The sequence below is a fragment of the Crinia signifera genome, chromosome 7, assembly GCF_055691185.1.
Source record: "Crinia signifera chromosome 7, ASM5569118v1, whole genome shotgun sequence".
NCBI classification, from domain to species: Eukaryota; Metazoa; Chordata; class Amphibia; order Anura; family Myobatrachidae; genus Crinia; species Crinia signifera.
Window position 1 is genome coordinate 152,315,118 of NC_139223.1, and position 23,033 is coordinate 152,338,150.

Below are 23,033 nucleotides of genomic sequence, written 5' to 3' on the forward strand. Positions count from 1 at the left end.
GGTCACTGATGAGAGCCGCGGGCAGCACAAAAGGGGCAGAAGAGGCTCCAGGGATCAAGTGGAAGGGATCAGGAGATCCATGATCCCTGGGGCAGGATAAATAACAGGATTTCTACGGAGCCCACACCACACACGTCTGAACAGGTATCTGATCAAGCCACGCCCCCTGCTATTAACCTTTTACTAATTTTCAAATTTTCATAAACAGCTGTGTACTGGACTATCACAGCTGCGATGTGTATAGAAATCTCAACAAAATGGCTGCCACCTTGGAGAAGACAAAAAAAACCCTGACAATATGGACGACCAAATATACACAAAGAAGTCAAAGAAAAGGCATCATTATGTCTGCGGGATCACGGTAGACCAAGTAGTACAATGGGAAAATTGGATTTAGCATCTACCCTGGGAAATTCTGACTGACAGCAGTGAAGCAGGGCTACAGGCCCCTGAGGAATCAGATGAAAAGAGTCCAAATTGCATCTGTTCCAATCCAAGCGTGGTCCCATGCACATCGAACCGGAGTGGGAGATAGTCACATACAGTTGTGCTCATAAGTTTACATACCGGAGCAGAATTTGTGGTTTTCTGGCCATTTGGCACAAACTTTTCTTTCACTCATAGTTATGTAGGGTACACACCAGGACGACCCGCTCACGATGCACATCGTGAGCGGGTCGTCAGTGTCTCGTCCGACCCGCTCACGGTGACGCGGGGGGGCACGACCCGCTCACGATGTGCACCGTGAGCGGGTCTGATCCGATGGAGACCCGCACCCGGCTGTATGGTCGTCATTGAGATCCTACCTGCAGCAGGTAGGATCTCAATAACGACCGACCGACCCGCGGGACCGCGCATTGGATCGGTATCGGTCCACACCAGGACAGAAAAGGGCCCACTCACCACCCAATCTACATCCAATTGGTCGGAATTGGATCTAGATTGAGGGGATCGGGCCCTAGTCGTCCTGGTGTGTACCCAGCATAAATGGTTGGGTGTAGCCATTTATTGTCAAACAACTGTGTTTACTCTTTTTATATCACAATGACAACAGACACTACCCAAATTACCCTGATCAAAAGTTTACATACCCTGGAGATTTTGGCCTGATAACATGCACACAAGTTGACGCAAACGGGTTTGAATGGCTACTAAAGGTAACCATTCTCACCTGTGATCTGTTTGCTTGTAATCAGTGTGTGTATAAAAGGTCAGTGAGTTTCTGGTCTCCTGAAAGACCCTTGCATCTTTCATCCTATGTTGTACTGACGTGTCTGGATTCTGAGTCATGTGTTTTTGATCAGGGAAATTTGGGTAGTTTCTGTTGTCATTATGATTTAAAAAGAGTAAACACAGTTGTTTGACAATAAATGGCTTCACCCAACCACTAACCATGAGTGAAAGAAAAGTTTGTGATTGATCATTCATATTCATGAGGGTATTTATGCATCGTACTGAGGTGGCTAATGCAAAGCTAGGGTATTATCGAATGTATATAATAGATTGACCGGTTACACCACCAACCACCACCTCTGCAGCCCAAAATTTATTGGGAAAAAAAAAAGGTTAATGCAGTAAATGATGCTCCAGAAATAAGCTTTCCTTTGTGATGATAGGACTATCTAGTGCCGCGTGTCCCGCAGGGGGGTGCTGGAAAGCATTTGATTGGATCTCGAGGTTTGGATGTGTTTAAGCTCAGTGCCCAGAAAGAGGTTAGAAAGTCCTACATGCAAGCTTGTACTTGCCATAACAAATGTGCCAACCAAAGCGCAGGTAAGGGGTTTAAAAGAGGACCACATGGGGTGTAAAAACATTTTCTTGTGTAACTTGTGTAAAAGGTGGAAAAGAAAACAACCAGCAGACGTAACCGTCACAGTATAGCACTGTGCGCTCAGTTACTTATTTCCTTTCAATAAATTTCTTGGAGATTGTACAGCTGGGAGCCTTTTTTCAATAACCTCTTTCAACGAGGCCAACATTCGCCTTGCACCGTTCTTAAGCAAATTATTACAATGCAATAAGAAGCCATTTATCTAGCACTTGGCTGTATTACAAGAAGTTTAGTTGTGCCAAGTATGAGTGCAGAACTGTGCAGCTAGATGAATGATACAACGTGTTGGCCAGCGACAATTGACTCGTTAATGTGTCTGACTTCGGATAATTTATTAGTTTACGGATTAGGGAGCCTTTCATTTCATACCAGTACTGAGCCTAGAGAAAAGGTTGGGAATGAAACAAAATAAAGCATATCAAATATTTTTTTAAAAGCTGTTTTTGTACATTGGTATGAATTGCTGATTGATAATCCATGCATCCTTACAGCAGGACGGCCTGTTTGTTGTAATATTAATGCATGGCATTCCATCCATGTGATTTCAGCCCTACTACATGGTACAGGTTGAGAATTTTTCCAGATTTCTAATTTTTTATTTTTTTTTAGTTGTCCCCCGTCCCCCATCCCCCTGCCTCTTTTTTAACACTTAACTCATCCCCCAGTGTACATGGAGGCCATCGCAATACTCTTCAGCAGCATCCCCGGAACCAAGGATGCATTGTGCAGGTGCCTGTGCATTGCATACTTGGAACCGGGGATGCCGCTGAAGAGGATAGCAATGGCTGCCATGGACACTGGGGGATGAGGGAAGTGTTAAAAAAGAGGCAGGGGGTGGGGGACGGGACAATTTAAAAAAAAAAAATATATATATATATATATATATATATATATATATATTCTGAAAAGCTACTATTTTTGGAATATTTTGTATATGGGATACCCAACCTGTAATAAGCTTTGGTAATGGAAGCTCTAACGAGCAGGGCCCTCTCTCCTTATGTGCTTTTCTAAGAATATATCTCAGCCACTGTTATAATTGCATCAGTGTCCACTGCTGCAACTGTCTTTTATTATTAACCATGTACTTCTCCTAATTTACATTTATACTGTAAATCACTATTTTTCTTGTTTTGTTATTTTTCTCATCTATGTACTGTCAGGTGCTGCCGAATCCTTGTGGTGCCATATAAACAAACGATAATAATAATAGAAACATAAAGTCTGTAAAAGTAGAGAAAATTGGTAATGACTAATGAGCGTTGTTATCTCATAAAAATTTTGTTTTAAACACCGCGTTTGCCCATCCCTTACCACCACAGTGTGATGAGGCACCCCCTTTCTGCACTCTGGGCTCATGTCTTGGTTTCCCACTCTATACCCAGTGATGCTTTTGAGGCCACCTATAAAAATTTGGAGCAACATAATTGGTCATGCCCCTGTGACCAAATCATGCACTCTATACAGAGCCCTCATCATGTATGGGGTAGCACAGATCTAGGAAGCTTTCTGAACCTCTTTAAGGTAAGTCCTCCTCTTCCTCATTCCACATCGGTATGGGTTATAGGGTTGACTCAATGAAGGTCTATCACTTAGGATCGATGAGGCTTAGGTCGACAACTGAAATAGTTCAACATGGATAAAGTCGACAGAGTTGAATAGGTGACACAAGCATTAGGTCGACAATGGGAAGGGTCGAAAGTCAAAAAGGTGGCATAAGTTTTGCACGTTTTTGTCTTGAATGTTTACATAGTCGACATGGAAGCTGTTTAAGTGTAAGTGTACAGCTCGCCACTCTGTACTCGGCACACTGTTATATTCTCTTACCACACTGTAGTAGATGGTAGGGTGTGAAAAATTTGCGTCAATCTTTTTTTGACTGTCGACCTTCCAACCCTGTCAACCTTAGCAATGTCAAGCTATTTCAGGTGCCGACCCACTGTATGTCAATCTTAATTGAGTCGACCTAGTGACAATGGGCCAGATGCACTAAGCCAATCAGCTCCTGCCTGACATGTTTCAAACACAGCCTGTGACATGGCAGGTAGGAGCTGATTGGCTGGCTGTTTATCACTCTCCATTTTATCCCTTTTGAAGCTTAGCGCATCTGGCTCAGAATCCCTTTCACACAGCTGTGCCTCGTTTTACAGCATTTAACCAGGGAACATGCTTCAGTGATTTAGAGAAGTATAAACACTTAAGTTACTTCAGGTATATATTAAGCCAAGAAATACACAGACTGGCAATTACAGTACATGAATGTGCAACAGATTGCTCATTAAATCCATTATTAGACTAGCTGCAAGTTCAATAGGAAATAGGTTCAAAGAGATGGGAAGAGGAGTCTGCATTAAATCCATCACATCTGAGCTTCAGCAAGAGCAGAGCGGAGGAGAAAACAAACAAGGGTCTGGACCAGGTTCTATAGAATGCAGGAAACACCAGTAATAGGACGGGGGAGAAGACACAATAAAATAAAAAAAAGAATGTTCCCGATAATTATGGCCTGTTGCTGAGTGTGGATGATGGCGGCAGCCTGCAAACTACACCCTGAATCCATTTTACCATATTCGGAAACTGGCTAACCCACAGTGTTCTTAAATAAACAGTATCATGGCAAAGCTATGCTCAGGAATTCCGGCTATTTTTGTGCTGAGAATTAACTCTTATCTGATAGTAACCCTCTTGGCAGGAGCGTTCCCACTAACTCTTCCCCAGCCAGGAAAACTTTACAGGCCGCATAGGGTTATATTACTTTAAGCGATGAAAATAAAACAAAAATACCACTAATAATAATTTCAGCAAATCACCTAAAAACACATCACTAGTAAAATGCTGGTATATATTTACTGAACAGCAACAGAGCAGAGGGAAGCCATTAATCTGACAGATCTTTGATCTCCAGCCAACAAACATGACAGGAAGTTTAAATGAAATGGTAAAAAAAAAAAAAGAGGGCTGTTTTTACCTTCCCAACAAAAAGGCACAGAGTTTTCATAGTAGGCTTAGGAAAGGGTACTAACTAGGGATGCCAATCCAAGGCCATTATGTCAATCCCGGGATTCAGGAAAGCAGCACATATTATCTTATAGTTGCTTGCAGAATAAGCACAGCGATTGGGCGGCCGGACGCGGCTGTATGAAGACCTGGCTGGAGACCCAACGCGCGAGGATCAGGTGGATTGGTGGGTGGTTGAGCTGGCAGCTGGGCAGCTCGCTGATGAGGCAGGTGGGCTGGCAGTACACTCAGCGGGCAGACGCTGCTGTTAGGTTGCGCAGCATGACCTCTGATGTCACGCTGCGCACAGCTGAGCTGTCTGTTACTCAGAGTTGCCGGGCATTTAAAAATGTTGGAAAAAACCACATTCGCACAATCCTGAAATCCTGGTGATTTTAGGCCAAAATCCCGGGAATCCGCCGATCCTGAGGTTGGCCACCCTAGTACTAACAGATCCAATAATGGTATCCCAAGTAGGCCCAAAGCCTGCGACGCATCCGGTATCTTTGTAGCGAGCTCAACCAGCAGCCATGACATAAGTCTAATGTAAATGATAATTAACACCATACAAACCTTCCTCTAATTACAGTACGACATAAAAGCTCTCAGTTAAAGTCTTTGCAAGCCCTTACAATCTTCTATTCTTTTCAACCAGTATAACAAGTTTGTGAAACATTAAACAAGAATGCATGATTGAAATGGGTTTACTGGATTACATAGGTTACATTAAAGGATTACATTAATTCAAGGATTCCAGATAATCTGCGAGTGCAGTATATACCTGAGAAAGGTGCGTTCCAGGAGAAAAGGTCACTGTGACAAGTGTAGAGAATAGGTTAGGAATTTATATACTGTACTCTGAATTTCTGGATGACTTTCTATACGTGGGGTTTATAGAAGGGGTCTCTCACAATTAATTAAAATACTCTAATTTATGGTCAACCTGTCCTCCTGCCCCAAATCTAAACTCCTGCTGAGTTTACATGTATCCAGGCCTAAACCTTGTCCAGGTCATAACTGAACTCTACAGTTCTAATCGAATGCTGGCTCCCCATGTGGTGATTTACAAATATGAAATCACTGCATGTATCTGGCTCAAACGTCCACAGAAGATAGGTGAGCAAACCATCTGGTCAGATTACCACAGATACTGAACAATTGTCTGGCCCAGGTGGCCAGTGACTGGGCCCATTGGAGCACATGCAGAGTGGGTAGTAAAATAACTCAAGTTTTACAAACTCAACTGGTTTGTAAAAATAGTACATTTCCACACATAGGTCATCATCATCATCATCATCATCATGGTGCATGTGTACCTCACTACAGCTGGTGCAAGACATACACCTACTAACAGCTGTGTTTACATGTGCATAAACATGTTCTCCCTGAACTATGCCAATGTGAGAATGCACTACCATGCCTTTGTGGTCATCAGGTTTGATGTGTGCAAAATGTCTATGTGCCGGTATAGTCCCATATGAGTGCACAGAGTGGAATGATACAAAATGCTCTATTTGGGGATGGTATCGGCATCCCAGTGATTGGATAAAAGACTGCAAAAGACAACAACGCCATCCCGAAGCTCAGAATTGCAACACCAAGGTGTTTTTTCTAAAGCCTGACCCCTACTACCCATAGTGCCTAACGCCAACTGTACCCCCTTAGTGTCTAACTTTAACCATCCCCCCTCAGTGTCTAACCCAAACCATCCCACCAGTCTAATATAAACCATACACCCCCTTAGTGTCTTATGCTAACTCTAACCCCTTACTGCCTAACCCTTCCTTCTTAGTGTCTAACCATAACCCCAGGAGCCTAACCCCATTCTCCCCCACAGCCTGACCCTAACCTCCCCTATAAATGCTTAACCCCCCCCCAATGTGGCCTAACCCTAACCAGCCCCAGCATACTTACGTACGGAATGCCAACAGTCTGGATTCTGGCACCAGTCTTTTTACCGGCATTCCAACTGCCGACAGGCATCTCAAAAACTTCCCACTATTTGATCTATCACAGTACTCATTCTACATAAACCTCGTCAGCCAATCATATCAAGAGAGCTCGAAATCTGACCAACTAATCTTGGGATGTTGTCCAACATTATCAACTGTCACAAAAGGTCACATGATCCATTAATTTAATTTACGTCTATGACCAATTTTGACTTTAAAATCTATATATTTAGTCATCTACCATTACAAGAAGCATAAAGCACATAAAACACTGACTACATATTAATAATAATAAAAAAAAAAAATTTATACTGAATTTACTGATAGGTCTAATTAAATATTAGTATTTTAGCACATCTACTTCATGAAGTAGTAGAGCTAGAACATCTGTATTATATGCCACCCTGGTTGTTTTCACCATCAGTCCTCAGACCATGACGTCTTACAACACAACGAAATTAAACATACAAAACAAACCAGACTATAACATAACTTTCTGAGAATTAAAGTAGGGAAAAGCCAAACACGAGACATGTGTAACCAATCTACTAAACTGAAGATAAATGAACAAAGAATGCATATGGTTATATAAACTAAGGTCAAATCGATTTTAAATGCACATTTGCTTTTCTAGACGGCACTGTTCCGAGAACCCATGATTAAAGCTTTCTTCTTATAATAGATAAATCCTCTAAACTGCTGCATTCTTAGTGATTATGGTTATGCGTTACAAATACAGATGTTTCTGTAATATGCTTCATTAACCTTCAGACTGATGAAAGAATACATGAAAAGGTAATATAAAAATACTGTTGCTACTCAAGCATTTATAATGTACCAGATAATCACACACAGAATGGAGGCAGCCATTTTGCTCAACAGGACAATATTCCTGAGAAAGAAATCAATGTTCATGAGAAGATTCAGGAGAACCAGCCTCATCAAGGGAAGGGAGGCATGAGGTGTTGGCTCCTAAAGTATTGATTGGCTTCATATCCATGAATATTGGTTCAGTTGACAAAATGTCTGTCATTGCCATAGAGAGGACATTTTAATTGACTGTTCCAGTTAGGATCAATAGAAACAATGCCGTAGATTCTTTTTTGGAGTAACTTAACTTTAGCTGCCCATAGACGGTCCGTTCCCGGACCGTCCGTTCTGTACTATGAGATGCGCGCTTCCACGCATCTCATAGTACGGTACAAAAAGTATGTGCTGCACAAGGCATGCAATGTGATGCGATGTGTACTAATTAAGTCCCGAACGGATCCGTTAAACGGACCGTGTATGGGTAGCTTTTGTTGTCAGAAGTGTAACTGATCTCTTTAACTTTAAACGAAAGGGTCAAAATCTGAAGTTCCCAGATTGATCAGTGAAAATCCACTAATGATGAATACTGTATTAGCTTAATAGGCTCAGAAATATTGGATACTCTATAAATATATGATCAGCAACCAGACTGACTCCTTAGTGGGAGCGATGTGCACTGTGGGGATCTTAACTCTAGAATTCTAGCGTTTGGATCCCCAGTGCCAGTGTTTGTGCTTGCATGTGTGTTTGTAGGGGTGGTGGGGTAATGCTTCTGATATACTTTAATAATTATTATTTTATGTAGTGTTTATTCCCCCTGACCTTAAGGCAAATGCAAACCTGCTCCATCAGTGCACAGTACAGGGTGTAGACAGCATTTCAGTCATCCTGTCCCATCATGTTTCAGCAGGGAGGAGCCAGATGCTATAGTTCATTCATCACAAGGCTCATGACCAAGGTGGGGCATGGGAAAAGCAATTTTCTGCCAGCACAGATTATTAAAAGGACAGAGTCAAAGGATAACCCGGTTCGCAGAGCATAAATCTTTTGTTTAAGCTTGTTTCATGGGAGAAACAGGCAAAGGGAATAAAACAATAATAAAAACTTTAAAACAACAATTCCTCGCTGTGGTGTAAAGTGCACCTGTCACCTGCCCATATAAGTTGCAGCCAATTTTGGGTCTCAATCAATACGGATAAGTGTGCAGCCTAATAATTAGGAACCAGTGACATCACACAGCGCAGACAGACGGTTTAAGTGGTCCATTACTCAATGTGAGTTGCTACTATACACATGAAGGCAACGAATCATCAGCTGATAAACTGATACGTACTGTAACTGGAATTTAAACGGTTAAACTGTCTGATTTAAGCGTTAAACTGCCATTATATACTCTACCATTGAGCAAGCTACAGATAAGCGATATTACACAAATACGCTGAGCTTGAATCAAAGGCAGATCTCAGGTAATCTCACAAGAGCTGTGTTGTTAAGGCAATAAAATAAATAAATAGACTATGCAGATTAGTACATGGCGATCACGATCAAAGGCACTTTGGATACTACGGGGGTATTCTATCCCGGACAATATTCTCGACAGGAGGGAAAATTGACCGTTGAAATAGGCTGAAATGCCATTCGACCTTTCCAAGGTCGGGTCCAGTTTTCTGACTGTTATGTTATAGATTAAGACAGTCGTAAAATCAGTGGAACAGGCGAGTCCTGGACGAAAATGGCCGGGACCGAATACTGATGGACGATATTTCTGGCTGTCGTAAATATTGGCAATATTGGATTGCAAACACAGATAGGTCCTCAAACACCATTGCTGCAGCAGGTCCCATTAGACTCAGCTAGTATCAGCCATCTTTTTTGCTGAGACTGTGCTGATTACTTTGATATACATAAACTGCATGAGTGTAATGGTTCATCCTAGCTCCATTACATTGCGACTAAAGGTCCATACACACTGGGCGACTAAGCCCAGCGTGTGTGGACAGCGATGATGTCAATCATCGCTGCGGGGAACGCCGCTCAGTGCATACACATTGAGCGGCTTTCCCCCTGCCTGGCGCCGACGGAGGAAGGCGTTGCATAGCGCAGAGCTATGCAAAGCCGTCCTCAACACCGCTCATCTGCTGGTATAACCAGCAGATGAGCGGCTTTCCCGGCGATGATGCGGGAGCGTGCAGCAGCGCTCGCCGCTGGGGCATACACACTGGGCGGCTTTGAGCTGAAAGCCTCTCAAACAGGCTGTTTTGAACGGCTTTCAGCTCAAAGTCGCCCAGTGTGTATGGGCCTTAAGATGCCATATGGCAGAACTGCACAGGATGGCAGTCAACATGGACACAGTTTGACCGCATCACTCGCATTGCTCGCCATGCTTCAGGCACACTATTTTATTCTCCCACCACGCCCTAGTGGATGGTAGGGCATTTACTGCCCTTTGACTGTCGACCTTGACCATGTCAACCTAATGCTTGTGTCGACCTAATGACCTTTCAACCTAGACCCATGTCGACCTAGACCCATGTCAACCTTGTTGCCTTTCGACCTAGTGGTGTCGACCTAGTTTTGTAGACCTAATGACCGTATTCCGTATCCCGTAGGAGGACACATCTGTAAGCCAGGAATTTGCCTTAAAAGGGTTAGGACAATTCCAAAATGTAAAAAAATAATAATAATTGCATACTCGTCCATTCTGATCCTTTTTAGGTCAGAATCAGCAAATAGAGGATTTCCAATATCTTGCATTTTGCCTTTTCTTTAAAACAATTATCCGCACAAGGCAGACTACTGACATTCGGGCTACCTTACAGACATACACAACTGTCATCAATAATAAATTACCTGTCTCTCCCCACAGTGTGTCATTCTCATTGATGTCTATAGAGTAATCTCTCTCATGGTTTAAAAGGCATCTTACCACCTAGAGAACAAGAGGAAGAAGACAAATGTCAGACAGCAGAATATGTATGTCTGTGTGAGGACACCTACAGGTCTAGGTGTGTTTTGTGAATTCCATCATAAAATACATAAAGATAATGATGTCAGGGTAATGGATGGAGCTTCTTTACTAAGTACATACAAATCATATTAGACTGCTGTGATGTACTCAGTAAATGTAACAGCAATGCAATTAAAAAAAACACAGAATTACTTTTGAGCATTGGGGAACCATTGAAACCACCATCCTTTGTTTAAAGGCCAAGGATATGGCTACTACACTGTAAATAGTGTAGACATTAAAAGTCAATGTTCCGTGGCCACATAAACGCACCTCCGCTATCCACCAATTAAAGCACTACAATACAAGGATTACTCTTTCTAGTACACAAGGTTTTCTAATGCCGTCAAATGTCACTGATTGTAAGTGATGGCATCCTATTACCCAAAATGCATCATTTGGGAATATGAGCAGATTTTTTCATGATTTATAACCCAATATATGCATTACACCATATAAAGAGTAGGTAACATATGGTACTAGTGTAGTATTCTGAAACTTGTGTATAACCACACTTATTTCTGTGACAAGTTGGTTCCTAGTGTGTCACACACAATGACAGCAGGGTAAAAAATAGAAAGAAAGAACAGAAAAGGCTGAATCTCACAGGATGCATTCAGTCCAAATAGAAAACAAGGGGAGAAGAGTGAGCCCCCCCCCCCCCCCCCCCCCCCCTCTCCACACACACTGCTCCAGGATACACTCTGGACAATCAGCAGAGCATCCAACCAGCCAGCTCCTGTCATATTTCAGATGCAGCCTGTAACATGTCAGTCAGGCGTAAACTGACTCCTAACTGCCTTTGACTTTAGAACTCTCCATTTTATCACTTTTCAAAACTTAGTACATCTGGCCCACAGAGAGGAGCCAGGAGACTCAGGGGTAGAGTTATTAAGCTTGGTGAAGTGATAAAGTGTCTGGTCTTTATCACTGGCCAATCAGATCCTAACTGTGACTTTTCAAACCAAGCATGTAACTTCACAGTTAGGAGCTGATTGGCCAGTGATAAAGTACCAGCCACATTTTCACTTCACCGAGCTTAATAAATCTGCCCCTCAGTAGGTCGGGATACTAAGTGAAAATGTAGAGGAAATGAGTACAAATGTATAATGTTAGTGTGTGTAATTTTGTGTCCCGTTTGTCACTCATATTGTGGCAGAAAAACTATTTGAGAACCACTGCTCTAGAACCATTGTTGAATTACAGCTCCCATAAAGTCCAGCTATTGAACAGCTGCACAGCCATGTCCTATATTACAGTACTGATCTTCAGATTTGCCTGTTATGCTAATTGTGAAGAATGAGGCATGAAACTGTAAAGCGCAGCACTGGGTCAGTGAATGTGCTTAGCCTGCACTGGAACAGCTGGATGCCATATGCAGGGAACTCATAGTCTATACACGCATTGTTCTGTCATACCCCAAACCTTCAGCCCGACTAGAAAAAAAAGTGGGTCTTTCATTGCATGTGACCCCATTGCTGACATTGAACCATGATACGCCAGAGGTGTACGCTACAGTATCAGCATCCTGCTCACAATTTACCATAACACACGTGGAAGCTATAGAATTGTAATGTTCCACAACATAGAAAGTTGTAACATAAACAAACCCAATTAAAACCGGGACGACATTTAGTTAGATGAATAGCGCATGTTGATGTACATTAGGAATTAATCAATCCCAACTCCGTGATTAAGTATTTCAAAAGAATAGAATTGTATTTCTACTTGAAAGCCATTGACTTTGTTACATTATGTTCCTCCTAAGCTTTAAGGATTCCTTTTTAAGTTACACCATGAATACAACCCACTGTATCCTCTCCTCGGTTATAATAACTCGCTGTGAAAGTGTCTCTTTAATCTGTGCTAAAGCTTACACAATCCGAAGAGATCTTCAAAACAAAAACCAGGCGTGTCTCATTCAAGCCTATAATATAGAGTAGCTTCCACTGTATAATAATTATGGGGATATAATCAAAGGCACAGAATCATGCAACGGAACCGCATAACACAACGTACACAGATTACACATACAGCTGGTGACAATACGTACAGAGCCATAAAAACACTACAAAACAGTGCAATTTACTGAACCTAGACTCTATCCGGACTTCTAATGGTTACATTGGATCTCAGAGACAGTTACATATTCCCTCATTGTTACATCTGCCAAATATTAATGCAGATTTAGTAATATGTTTCCGATGACATAACTGTAATCCGATGCCTGCTTTCATTAGTACAATTACACTTTAATATGTTATATACAGTATATGAAGTGCAATGTAAATGCCTTATCAGTGGTGTTTCACACAACACATGACTATTGGTATAATGAAGTCAGACCTACGATAGAAAAATCCAACCTAAATCAGTTTTTTGGGGGTTTTTTTGCCCAAAGGTTAGCACAACTTATCAATATGTCCTTAGAAAATAGAGAGGTGTGTCCTCATACACCTATGGGTGTATTTACTACAGGGCGATGAATACCCCTTTCAACAGGTCGACACGGGTCACTGTGCGTTATGAAAGGGCCTTTTGAGTCCAGCACCCCGATAATCTGGGCCGGGCTTAAAAGAAGGGTTGCTGGGCAGTGTGAACGGGTAACCTGGGTCGAGCAACCCGGGTTGCCGTTCAAGCTATAGGAAGGAGTCAGTGCCAGCTCTCCTCCCTCCCCGCCCTCTGAGGACTTCAGCGACCTGGCTTATTGCTGGGTTGCTGCGGCCAGCATCACTGTGCAAATGTCTGGTTGCTCACGGGACGGATCCATGTTCAAATTCCAGCTGCGACCCAGAATGTGCAATGTTAAAGCGGTATTGTAGCGATAGGTTTTTTAACCTATATCTATAAAAACACATTTACTAACAGATCGTTTTTTTATTTTTTAAATACTGATTTTTAATTGTTAGTAAATGTGTGCTTTAGCCCTAGAAACACAACATCGATGCAATGCAGAGCACCTTTTTTTTGTGTGTGTGTGAATTCACACCTTAATCGCAAAGTGATGTAAAAAAATCACTTCAGGAGACTGCACTGATTACTTTGATATGTGACACTTGTATATCAGTGTGCGAATGAGTCTGAGTCTGTAAAAAGCCAGCAAAGGTAATTGGTGCGACAATAATTCTGTAGCACCTTAGTATCTTTTATACAGACTGAGAAGCACACAATAAAATACAATACAATACCCTTTGTATATAGACTGAGAAGCACACAGATACAAAAGTGTCCCACATCAATCAGTGCAGTCTCATAAAGCGGTTTTGTTGCATCCCATTGCGATTAAAAAAAAACATTTGCACAAATTGAATCTTACTGGACCAGGCGCCCCGAGAAGGAATGTTTGGTGTGACTGCAGCAATAGTGTGTGAGGACACACCTGTAACAGTCAAAAGCATGGAACACATAACCAAGCAACAAAATGACACGTGGCTTCATTGCCTGCCATATAGAAGCGTAGAACCCGCTCTCTCATCTTAGCCTGGAGAATGTACAGAACATGTGGTCCGCCGGTAACACCAGACCATCCTATATTATGGCCATACCCTGGTAACACCTGCTGAGCTTGTTTAGCTGATAAAGGGGTGATTACATGGGAGCTTTGGGGCTATTGTATTCTCTTTAATTGCACAACATATCAAATGATACACAGCAGCTTGTGAGAACGGAACTGCCTGTGTTTATAACATTTCTGCCCCTGCTTTAATTCTATGAAGAAATAGGACCCCTGTAGTAAGCAGGGAAACATAAGATTACATTGGATTATTCTTGTGCTATATCGCCCCATATAATGCCTTGCTGTGCTGTGAGTAGGTATTTACGAGGGATGCGGCATTACAGTGGACCTGCAGCCTACACACACATACACAGTTGTGTTGAACAGATAATCGTTATAATGCAGCCTATTCCCATTCTCTATCACAATGTCACTGTGGCATCATAGCCCCACTCACACAGTGATTACAGGTGTACTGTATCACTGTGTGAGTGGGGCTACAAATGATAAACCCCATTAGCAGCAACAAATGATAAACCCCATTATTATATTCCAAACCTAATAAATGATCACCAACATATGCCTATCATAATGCAGACAAGTTATACTCCGTATATCAAGAGTGTGCGGCGATATATAATATTTATTCCCATTACCCCCACAAAGGGTCTGGCTGTGCCATTAGGTCTCCCAGCAATGAGGTCACAGGTCAAGAACACAAACTGCTATGAAAATAAGTGTCAGGTGTACGGACACGTGGTATGTGGGGGATGAGTAGAGGGTAGGGGATTACTAAAGGCTATACAGCACTGTAACCCCATCACTTGTTCCTGTGCACTACCCAATAACTGAACTGATTACTATTAACAATCAAATAAGCCTATTAATGACGTTAACATTCCTATTACAATGTCCTTTTAATGTAACAGTTATACAATGCTGAATGTATGGCCAGTATTTGGGCAGATTAAGTCCCAGCATTCCGGATAATGAACAGACAGGGGTTAGTGATGTACCTCGGTGTGCCCCATACTGGCAGCAGCGGTCAGCGACTGCTGGAGGGCGTGGGTTCTCCTCACATAGTTCGGCTGCTGGTTACAGGGTGTCCAGTCACAGCTCAGTAAGTACTTGAGGATATCAGTGTGTCCACGCAGGGCACTGTGCACCAACGCACTCTGCCCTTTCTTGTCTACGTGATCCACCTGCAGCAGACAACGAGAAGACGACCATGTAGTAGGGATATACATATAGCACAGAAATGTTACACATGTAGTTAGGGATTATAAATACCAGGGTGCATTTCTGCGGATCAGCTTTTACTAAAAACAGGTTTGTTACTATTCTTAAAACAATTTAAAACATACTTAAAAAGTGAACTTGATACCTCTCTACACAGCAGCGGCAGGCATACTAGGGACAGGCCAATGTACAGCCCACTTATTCACTGAGAGTTTGTGATTTCACAGGGGAACAGATTTTAGGATAAAATAAGACCGTGACGCCAGAAAGACTGCTGCACAACCATGTCCAGGGCTTGCTAAAGGAACATGTAGCCTAGTTTAGAGCGGGGAGTAAATCCAGCTGGGAAGTGAAACTTTACATATAGGTAAAACTATGCGGCAATGGGGTTCAGGTGCCGGATAACGCTCCGACAGGGGGGAATCCCGACAGTCAGTATCCCGACTGCCGGTGCTCTGACATGGTGGATCCTGACTCACAGGGGCTAATCTCCCTAGTGGGGGTTCCACAACGCCAATTGAGGGAGAATAGAACCTGTGGCAAGCGTAGCGAACCACCGAGCCCGCAGCATGGTGAGCACAGCGAGCCCGCAAGGGGCTTCTTTGCGCTCGCCACCCTGTCGGAGCACCAGCAGTCGGGATTCTGGCGTTGGGATACTGACCGTTGAGATCCCCCCCGTCAGAGCGCCATACCACACCCATGGGGTTCTATGGCAGTGCTTCCCAACTACTGTCTGCAGTGGCCCCTAATGCTGGACATATACAGTACAATCATCCGTGCAATCCACCTGATATTGGTGGGATGAGCAGATAATTGTGCAGATTGTGCACAACCGATCTCAAAATATTGATTGGATGGAAATGCCAAATCGTTCAGCATGTCCGTCCAGTACAAGTCGGCTGCATCAGGCAGTGTTGGATAAGGTAGCAGGGATCGGAAGGCTAGGATGAGACTGCAGGAAGGGGTGGGTTAATTTCAGGCACCTACAATGGGGGGTTAGGGTTAGGCTGCAGGGGAGGGAGGATTAGGCTGCTAGGAGGGAGGGGGGTCAGGGGGACGGTAATGATACTTACCTGACCACTGTTGATTTCCCTCCTTCAGAATGCCGGCATCCGTATTCTGACTGCCGGCATGGCGCACCTGTATATTCATTACTGGCTGACATTTTAAATTAAACTATCCATAAATTATGTAATTCCTTCACTACTATGGAGATCTGTAAAACATGACCTTTTAGCGGTCACTGAGGACTGGAGCTGGGAAACAGTCCCCTACGAGATGACATGTGCAGGAAGATTTACAGTTAGAAGAGTGTGTGGGGGGGGGGGGGGGGGGTCGCTAATCTTATCCCTAACCCACAATAGGAAATTGCAATTGCCCAGTATTTGTATTATACATTAACATTTATACACTGTCCACATATTATACAGCATTTTGCCATCCCTATCCTGGTGGAGACTACATTCTACATTTCCTACTACATGAATTATACACATGGCTTATTACATGATTTTTTAATGCTGAAAATCCAAATGAATCTGTCCATAAGGGCTCACTTGGTCTTCGTTTCAAAATTGCCCACAGCATTCAGAAGGGACGGCCCTCAGGAGCAGAGCACATTAACAGGCAGGGATAGATTCAGGAGCTTAATCATGAATTATATCAGAGATACCCAGCATAACAATTTGATAAATACTAAAGGGGGTATTTATTAAAGCTTTCAGACGGTTACAAGGAGATGAAGTACTAGCCAATCAGCTTCTGCCTTACATTTTATGGGATGCATTTAACAAATAGCTGTTAGGAGAGGATTGGTTGGTACGTTATCTCTCCCAAAGCTTTGATAAGTACCTCTTTTTATATGTATTGCTTTTCTTCTCTATGTTTTATATGTAAGCAGGCAGTTTTCTTCATTACTCTGAGATGCAACATAATACTGCCCAGGTATCCCACTGCTGAGAGTTGCGTTGTGTCAAATCCCATATACAGTACACACATATTAACGTTACGGCTTCAGGAACTTGGCTGAGCAACGCAAACTAAGCCTTAAAGCTATAACAACATATATACAAGTTACAGTAGGAAAAGTACAGTCCAATAAAATACAGTAGACGATAACCAGCATCCCCAGCTGCCGGAATAATAACTGTAGCCCAGTACCGGCAGCACAGGACGTATATCCTCGCTGAGCATTATTATGGGAGGAAATCCCAACATCTGTGGGATATTAGGGAGGAAGGGGCACATTCGGATGAGGATCCAGTAACACAATGAGCCGCAATATCTCATATGTCATATAGAGTGTTCTACGCACACATGGGAAGCGAGGCTTATACATAATTGCAGCACGTCTGTTATTGTAAACTGTTGGACACTATAATGAAATTAGTGTGCGGATGCTGTGGCTGGGTTTCGCTGGGTTTAAGTTTCTGCACAGTTTGTACAACAGTGACACCTGTATTACACAGTCACCGTGCTCTGCAGGAGCTGCTGCTGCTGCATATGATACTGTATGGTAAGCATATTATAATATATTAGGCACAAGCAAAAGTGTCAAAATATTTATGCTGCCACTTATGTCCTAAATACAAGTGCAGATGTGTCATGTTAATGGAGGATATGCTAGATTGAGAATTGCATGTAAGTGCATTCTAGTCAGCCAAAAAGGTCTGATATTTACTTACGGAGAACTGTACTTCTGTCATGTATTTTTATACATGAAAAGATACTAAAATGACTTCGCATTATGTCATAACAAAGCATTTCCCAAACAAATGAAATACACAGGAACTTAATGATTGTAAACAAATTGTTTTTGTTCGCTATATTGTAAAAGACAGTAACATAACAGTATAAAAATAATGCAAATAAGGGCCCCCTATACCAGCAATTTTCCGATCCCTCAAAGACGGAATCAAGAATATTAAACCAGTTTAAAGATACCAATTACCTGATCACAACCATTTTTTCAGTCAGAATCGGGGATTTTTTCAATCTAACAATTACTTGATCCCCAGATGGAACGGCGATCATTACTGGCCGCTGAATTTTAAATGCAGCTTAAAATAAAAATAAACATGAGCATATTGATGTAAGAGCTAGGGGTAGATACACTATGACTATGGCCCTTATTCTGGTTCACTCGCAAAGGCAAAATTCCTTCTCAATGGCCAAAACCATGTGCACTGCAGGTGGGGCAGATGTAACATGTGCAGAGAGAGTTAGATTTGGGGGGAGTTATTTTGTTTCTGTGTAGGGTAAATACTGGCTTCTTTATTTTTACACTGCAATACAGATCTCACTTTGAAGTAAAACCCCACCCAAATCTAATTCTCTCAGCACAAGTTACATCTGCCCCACCTGCAGTGCACATGGTTTTGTCCATTGAGAAGGAATTTGCCTTGCGAGTGAACCAGAATAAGGGCATATGTATATAAGGTCACCTATAAGTGCAGTTTCTTACTCCAGACTACAGTATATAAATTATTGTCATTCGTACCTTTGCTCCTTTTTTGCAAAGCAGGGAGACAATGTTTATGTGTCCGGAGGCGGCTGCGTAACACAGAGGGGTCATTCCGCTTTCAGACGCCCCGTCCACGAAAGCACCAAATTCCAGCAAAAGGCTGACCATTTCCTCGTGGCCGAGGTGAGCCTGGACGCACTGAATGGGGGCATTGTTTAAAACCTCTGTCCTGTAGTTAACATTCGCACCTGCCAAAATCAGAAGTCGGCTCACCTGCAAAGGGAACCAAGACGTATATTAATTTTCATGCAGAATAAAATGAATAAAGTGCGCAGCTGCTGAATATTACTTGGATCGAATCAGCCAAAACCACAAATGATGTACATACAGCAGCTCGGTGATTGTCTGTGTAATCCAATAGGCCACATTTAACCTTGACAAAAGATTTAGGAAACACGGTAGTATATTACGGAAGCCTGACAAAGGAGATGTATATAAGGACAGAAAGCCAATATAAGTACAACTGGTAAGAATCTCTGACAGACTGACAGAGTAAAGAAAGACATCCAGGAAAGGAAAAATCATTATGGTACACGATATTCAAATGCATCCGGCCAGATTTCTCAACTCCAGTGTTCAAGCACCACCAACAGGTCATGTTTTGTGGATATCTTTAACCATGCACAGGTAAATTCATCTAATTTGCTGGGTCAATAAGTATCCCTCTGGCTTCTACAGATAAAAATCTTGAAAACATGACGTGCAGGGAAGGGTGTGGTATAGGGGTCCGACAGTTGGGATCCCGACAGTCATTATATCAACGTCGGGATCCCGACTGGCCGGATCCAGACAGCATGGTGAGCGCAACTAAGCCCCTTGCGGGCACGCTGCACTCGCCATGCTGCGGGCTACGCGAGCCACCTATTCTATTCTCCCTCTTTGGGGGTCATCGACCCCGAGGGAAAATAGCCGACGCCCGTCAGGAACCCAGCTGTCGGTGTTTTGACAGTCAGGATCCCGATGTCGGGTGAATGCCTGTCGGGATCCCGACTGTTGGGATCCCGTCCGGCACCCGCAGGGAAAACGTGATGGTTGGGAACCACTGGCATAAGGCATGGAGATCCACAAGACAAAGAAAATTATTTCCAAAAGGCAGCTACCCTCTTTAAAATAAAAAAATAAAAAACAAGACTGTACCAAGGAACATTTCCATCTTTTCCTTTTTTTTTCATGCCTTCTAATGCCAACTCTATTGAAAACAACACAGTAGGTTCTGTTTATAAATATTTCACTGGAGGATGAAGCCATTTTGTGGTTGAAACTAATGATTATTTATGAGAATGCAGCCTAATGCCTAAAACTCGGTGGGAACTTAGAACATGACTGAGGCAGAAGACATGTTGTGATAGTCGCAAACTCCCAGAGGAAAAATTGGTTCAGCGCACAAAATGGCTGCCTCAGTCCTGTGTAGGCAACAGTTACAGGTTATTGCTGCGACTTATTTATTCTTTCATCCATTTCTTGTGGTAACGTGGTCAGTAAGTTTATCCTTGTAAATGATTAATCTCTGTTCAGTAACATATTAGCACTGCAGCGAATTCTTCACACATTACTAAATGCTGTTATGTAGATCGGTGCAGTTCTTTGCAGAATCACTGAATAGTTATGAAATATAACGCAAGCTTAAGCCCTACATAAAATACTGCTTCCTTTCCTTTGCACATAAAAGGATATATATATTAGAGAGCAGCAAAGGGTATTGGTCCTTTTCAAGCAGAAAGCTTAATGCTAAATGTAATACATAGAACCTTACGGATTACTATAGCAGTCAAAGAAAGCAGTCACGGGGACTGATGGGTTTTCCACAGAGTTCTCAGTTTCACATCTACAGAGCTTGGCAGAGATGGTTCAGAAAAGAATGTGAAATCTGATTTGCAAGAGAAATACTTAAAAATGCATTTACGTTCCTCGCTGCCAACTGTCTGTGTATAGAGGAGAATGTACAACCTTAAATACCTATATTTCCTGTGGGAACCATAGGCTGGCCAGCCAGCTACATTTCTGGAGAGTAAATGGATTTTCATGGCAAAGTCTGAAAATCCCCCCCAATTGTGTTTCCCATGGGCATTGAAGGAAGCTATAGAAGAAAGAGAAAGAGTGGATGGCAATAGTAGAGATAAACAGCGTGTTACAGGTATTTAGGTATGCGAGGAGCATGGACTAGTCAGTTGTCAGCCCATTGCTGACTCTCCTTACAAGGTATACATAAGAATCAATTATTGGTGGAGTGTCGCATTGTGTTCACTATAAAAAAATATATTTTGCTGACAGATAATAGTGTAAAGCAGAACTGCTGACAGCATTCAAATGTGGCGCCTTAACTCACGGAATGAAAGACAATCGGGAGATCCAGCTCCCCTGCATGTGGATCCACCTGTCAGTTATCCCGCGTGCGCTCCCCTATCAGTTCTCCCATGTGCAGCTTCCCTGTCAGCTCTCCCACGCCAGCTGTAAAGAAGCCAGCATGGTATAGAGGAGATCTATGGGATGGTGCGGGGAGCTACGGGATTCCGGCTCCTCTCTCAGATAAGGGGAAACCGGGCACTGCGACTTGTAATTAACTCGCGGGTGGACGGATGGAGGCGGAATGGTTCCACCACTAATTACAACTGGCGTAACCCAGTTCTGACCCACTTTAACCCCTGACCAATGCCAAAGCTGCCAATTGGTGTCGGGCCCCAATTCTGTTTGGCTCGGGGACTTAGGTACCCCTGGGTTGCTGTGCAGTGTGAACGGGTCCTGTTCACTTTTATGGAGTGGGCAGCAGCAGCATCACCTCAGTGCTGCCTGATCTGGAGCCCCCGCCTGATGGCGCTTCTCCCCCCCCCCCCTTATCGCCACTTAAACTTCAGTATTTCTAGTGTGGCATGTCCGCAGTTAACGTTATTGCATACATTTGTCTGAATAAAAAAACTAACTCCTGTGTCCATATTGAAGTAAGAAAAAAGATGTGAGGAAAAATGGGCAAAATCTCTGCTCTAGGATTTCTGAAACGTCTCCTCGATCAGACAGAAATGTGATCCTCACAAAGCAAACCCCACTATGTCCAGTGACGTGGAAAGCATCTATGGTTTCTTGGGAAAAGCCTGTTAGCTTGGGCACGGCTAATCCGGCATAAAGTCTCTACTGCAATAAATATGATCACCATTCACACCAACCAATGAACATGCGGCGAATACACCCCAACAAATTGCAGCAATTTACACAGTTGGAGAGGTCTTTTGTAACCATAACCCCATATTACTAGAATTGCAAAATGCTGTACTTGACAGGTACAGATTGCTCAGGAAGAAGGTTCAGGGCTGGTAAGATGACAGTGAAATTAGCTGAATGGAAACATATGAAAACGCGGGCTCTGTCGGAGCTTCTGTTCTGTAGTAGCTACACATGTGTAATAATAATAATAATAATGTAAAAAAAAAACTAAAAACAATAAAGTCATCAAATAACTTGATACTTATGACAAAGCAATAAAAAAACACACAGATAAAGTCTTCACTATCCTGGCTGGAATCCAAACAGTGCCACCAAATAACTGCCAGTCTCCCAAGCATGCCAAATTACAGAAGGAGCAGCTCTCATTAGAGCTGCTCCTGGAGATTCCATCACCAATCGCCGCTGTTCGCCATCGGCCAGAAGGGGGTCTCGCGCGCCCCGTTCTGACGGAGCCCTCCGCCGGCTTCCCACGGCAGGGAATCCGCTCCCCGCCGCTGTATGAGATGCTCGTGTAGCCCTGTCAGATGGAGAACCTCTCCGCCAGCTCTGGGAACCTGGCCATTCCCTGAGCTGGCTGAGAGGCGCTCCATCTGTAAGCCACCTGTCTTAACCCCTTGAGTGGTGGGTTTTGCTGGGGCAGGACAGACCTACCAGGGCAGGTTTGTCCTGCCCCAGCAAAACCCACCACAGATCATTAGACGCTGCCCCCCCTCACCTTCCCCTGCTGCCGCTTCCCCCTGCCGCCTGTCAGTCATCACACAGGCGGCACGCTCTGGGATGTTTCGCGGCGGCTCAGGAGGACTCGGACGTCTGAGTGCTCCCGAGTCCCCCCGAGCCGCCCCGAACATCCCAGAGCCTGCCACCTACGTCATTCCTGCAAAATGACAGGCGGCTAGAGGCTTTTTAGAAGAGCTCCGGCGTACGATAGCCAGTGGACAGGTGATTGGGGGGGGGGGGGGCTG

General features: G+C 43.3%; 1 protein-coding gene across 3 annotated transcripts in view; it reads right to left on the minus strand.

Annotated features, from left to right (window-relative positions):
* Positions 1-23,033, minus strand: part of TANC1 (tetratricopeptide repeat, ankyrin repeat and coiled-coil containing 1) — a 224,372-nt gene that overhangs the window by 22,942 nt on the left and 178,397 nt on the right. For all 3 annotated transcript variants that reach the window (XM_083154002.1, XM_083154003.1, XM_083154004.1), the window contains 3 exons: positions 18,832-19,068; positions 15,110-15,295; positions 10,441-10,519 (listed from right to left, as the gene is read on the minus strand). In XM_083154002.1, coding sequence (XP_083010128.1) covers positions 10,441-10,519; positions 15,110-15,295; positions 18,832-19,068 — 502 coding nt within the window. The remainder of the gene's footprint in view (positions 1-10,440; positions 10,520-15,109; positions 15,296-18,831; positions 19,069-23,033) is intronic.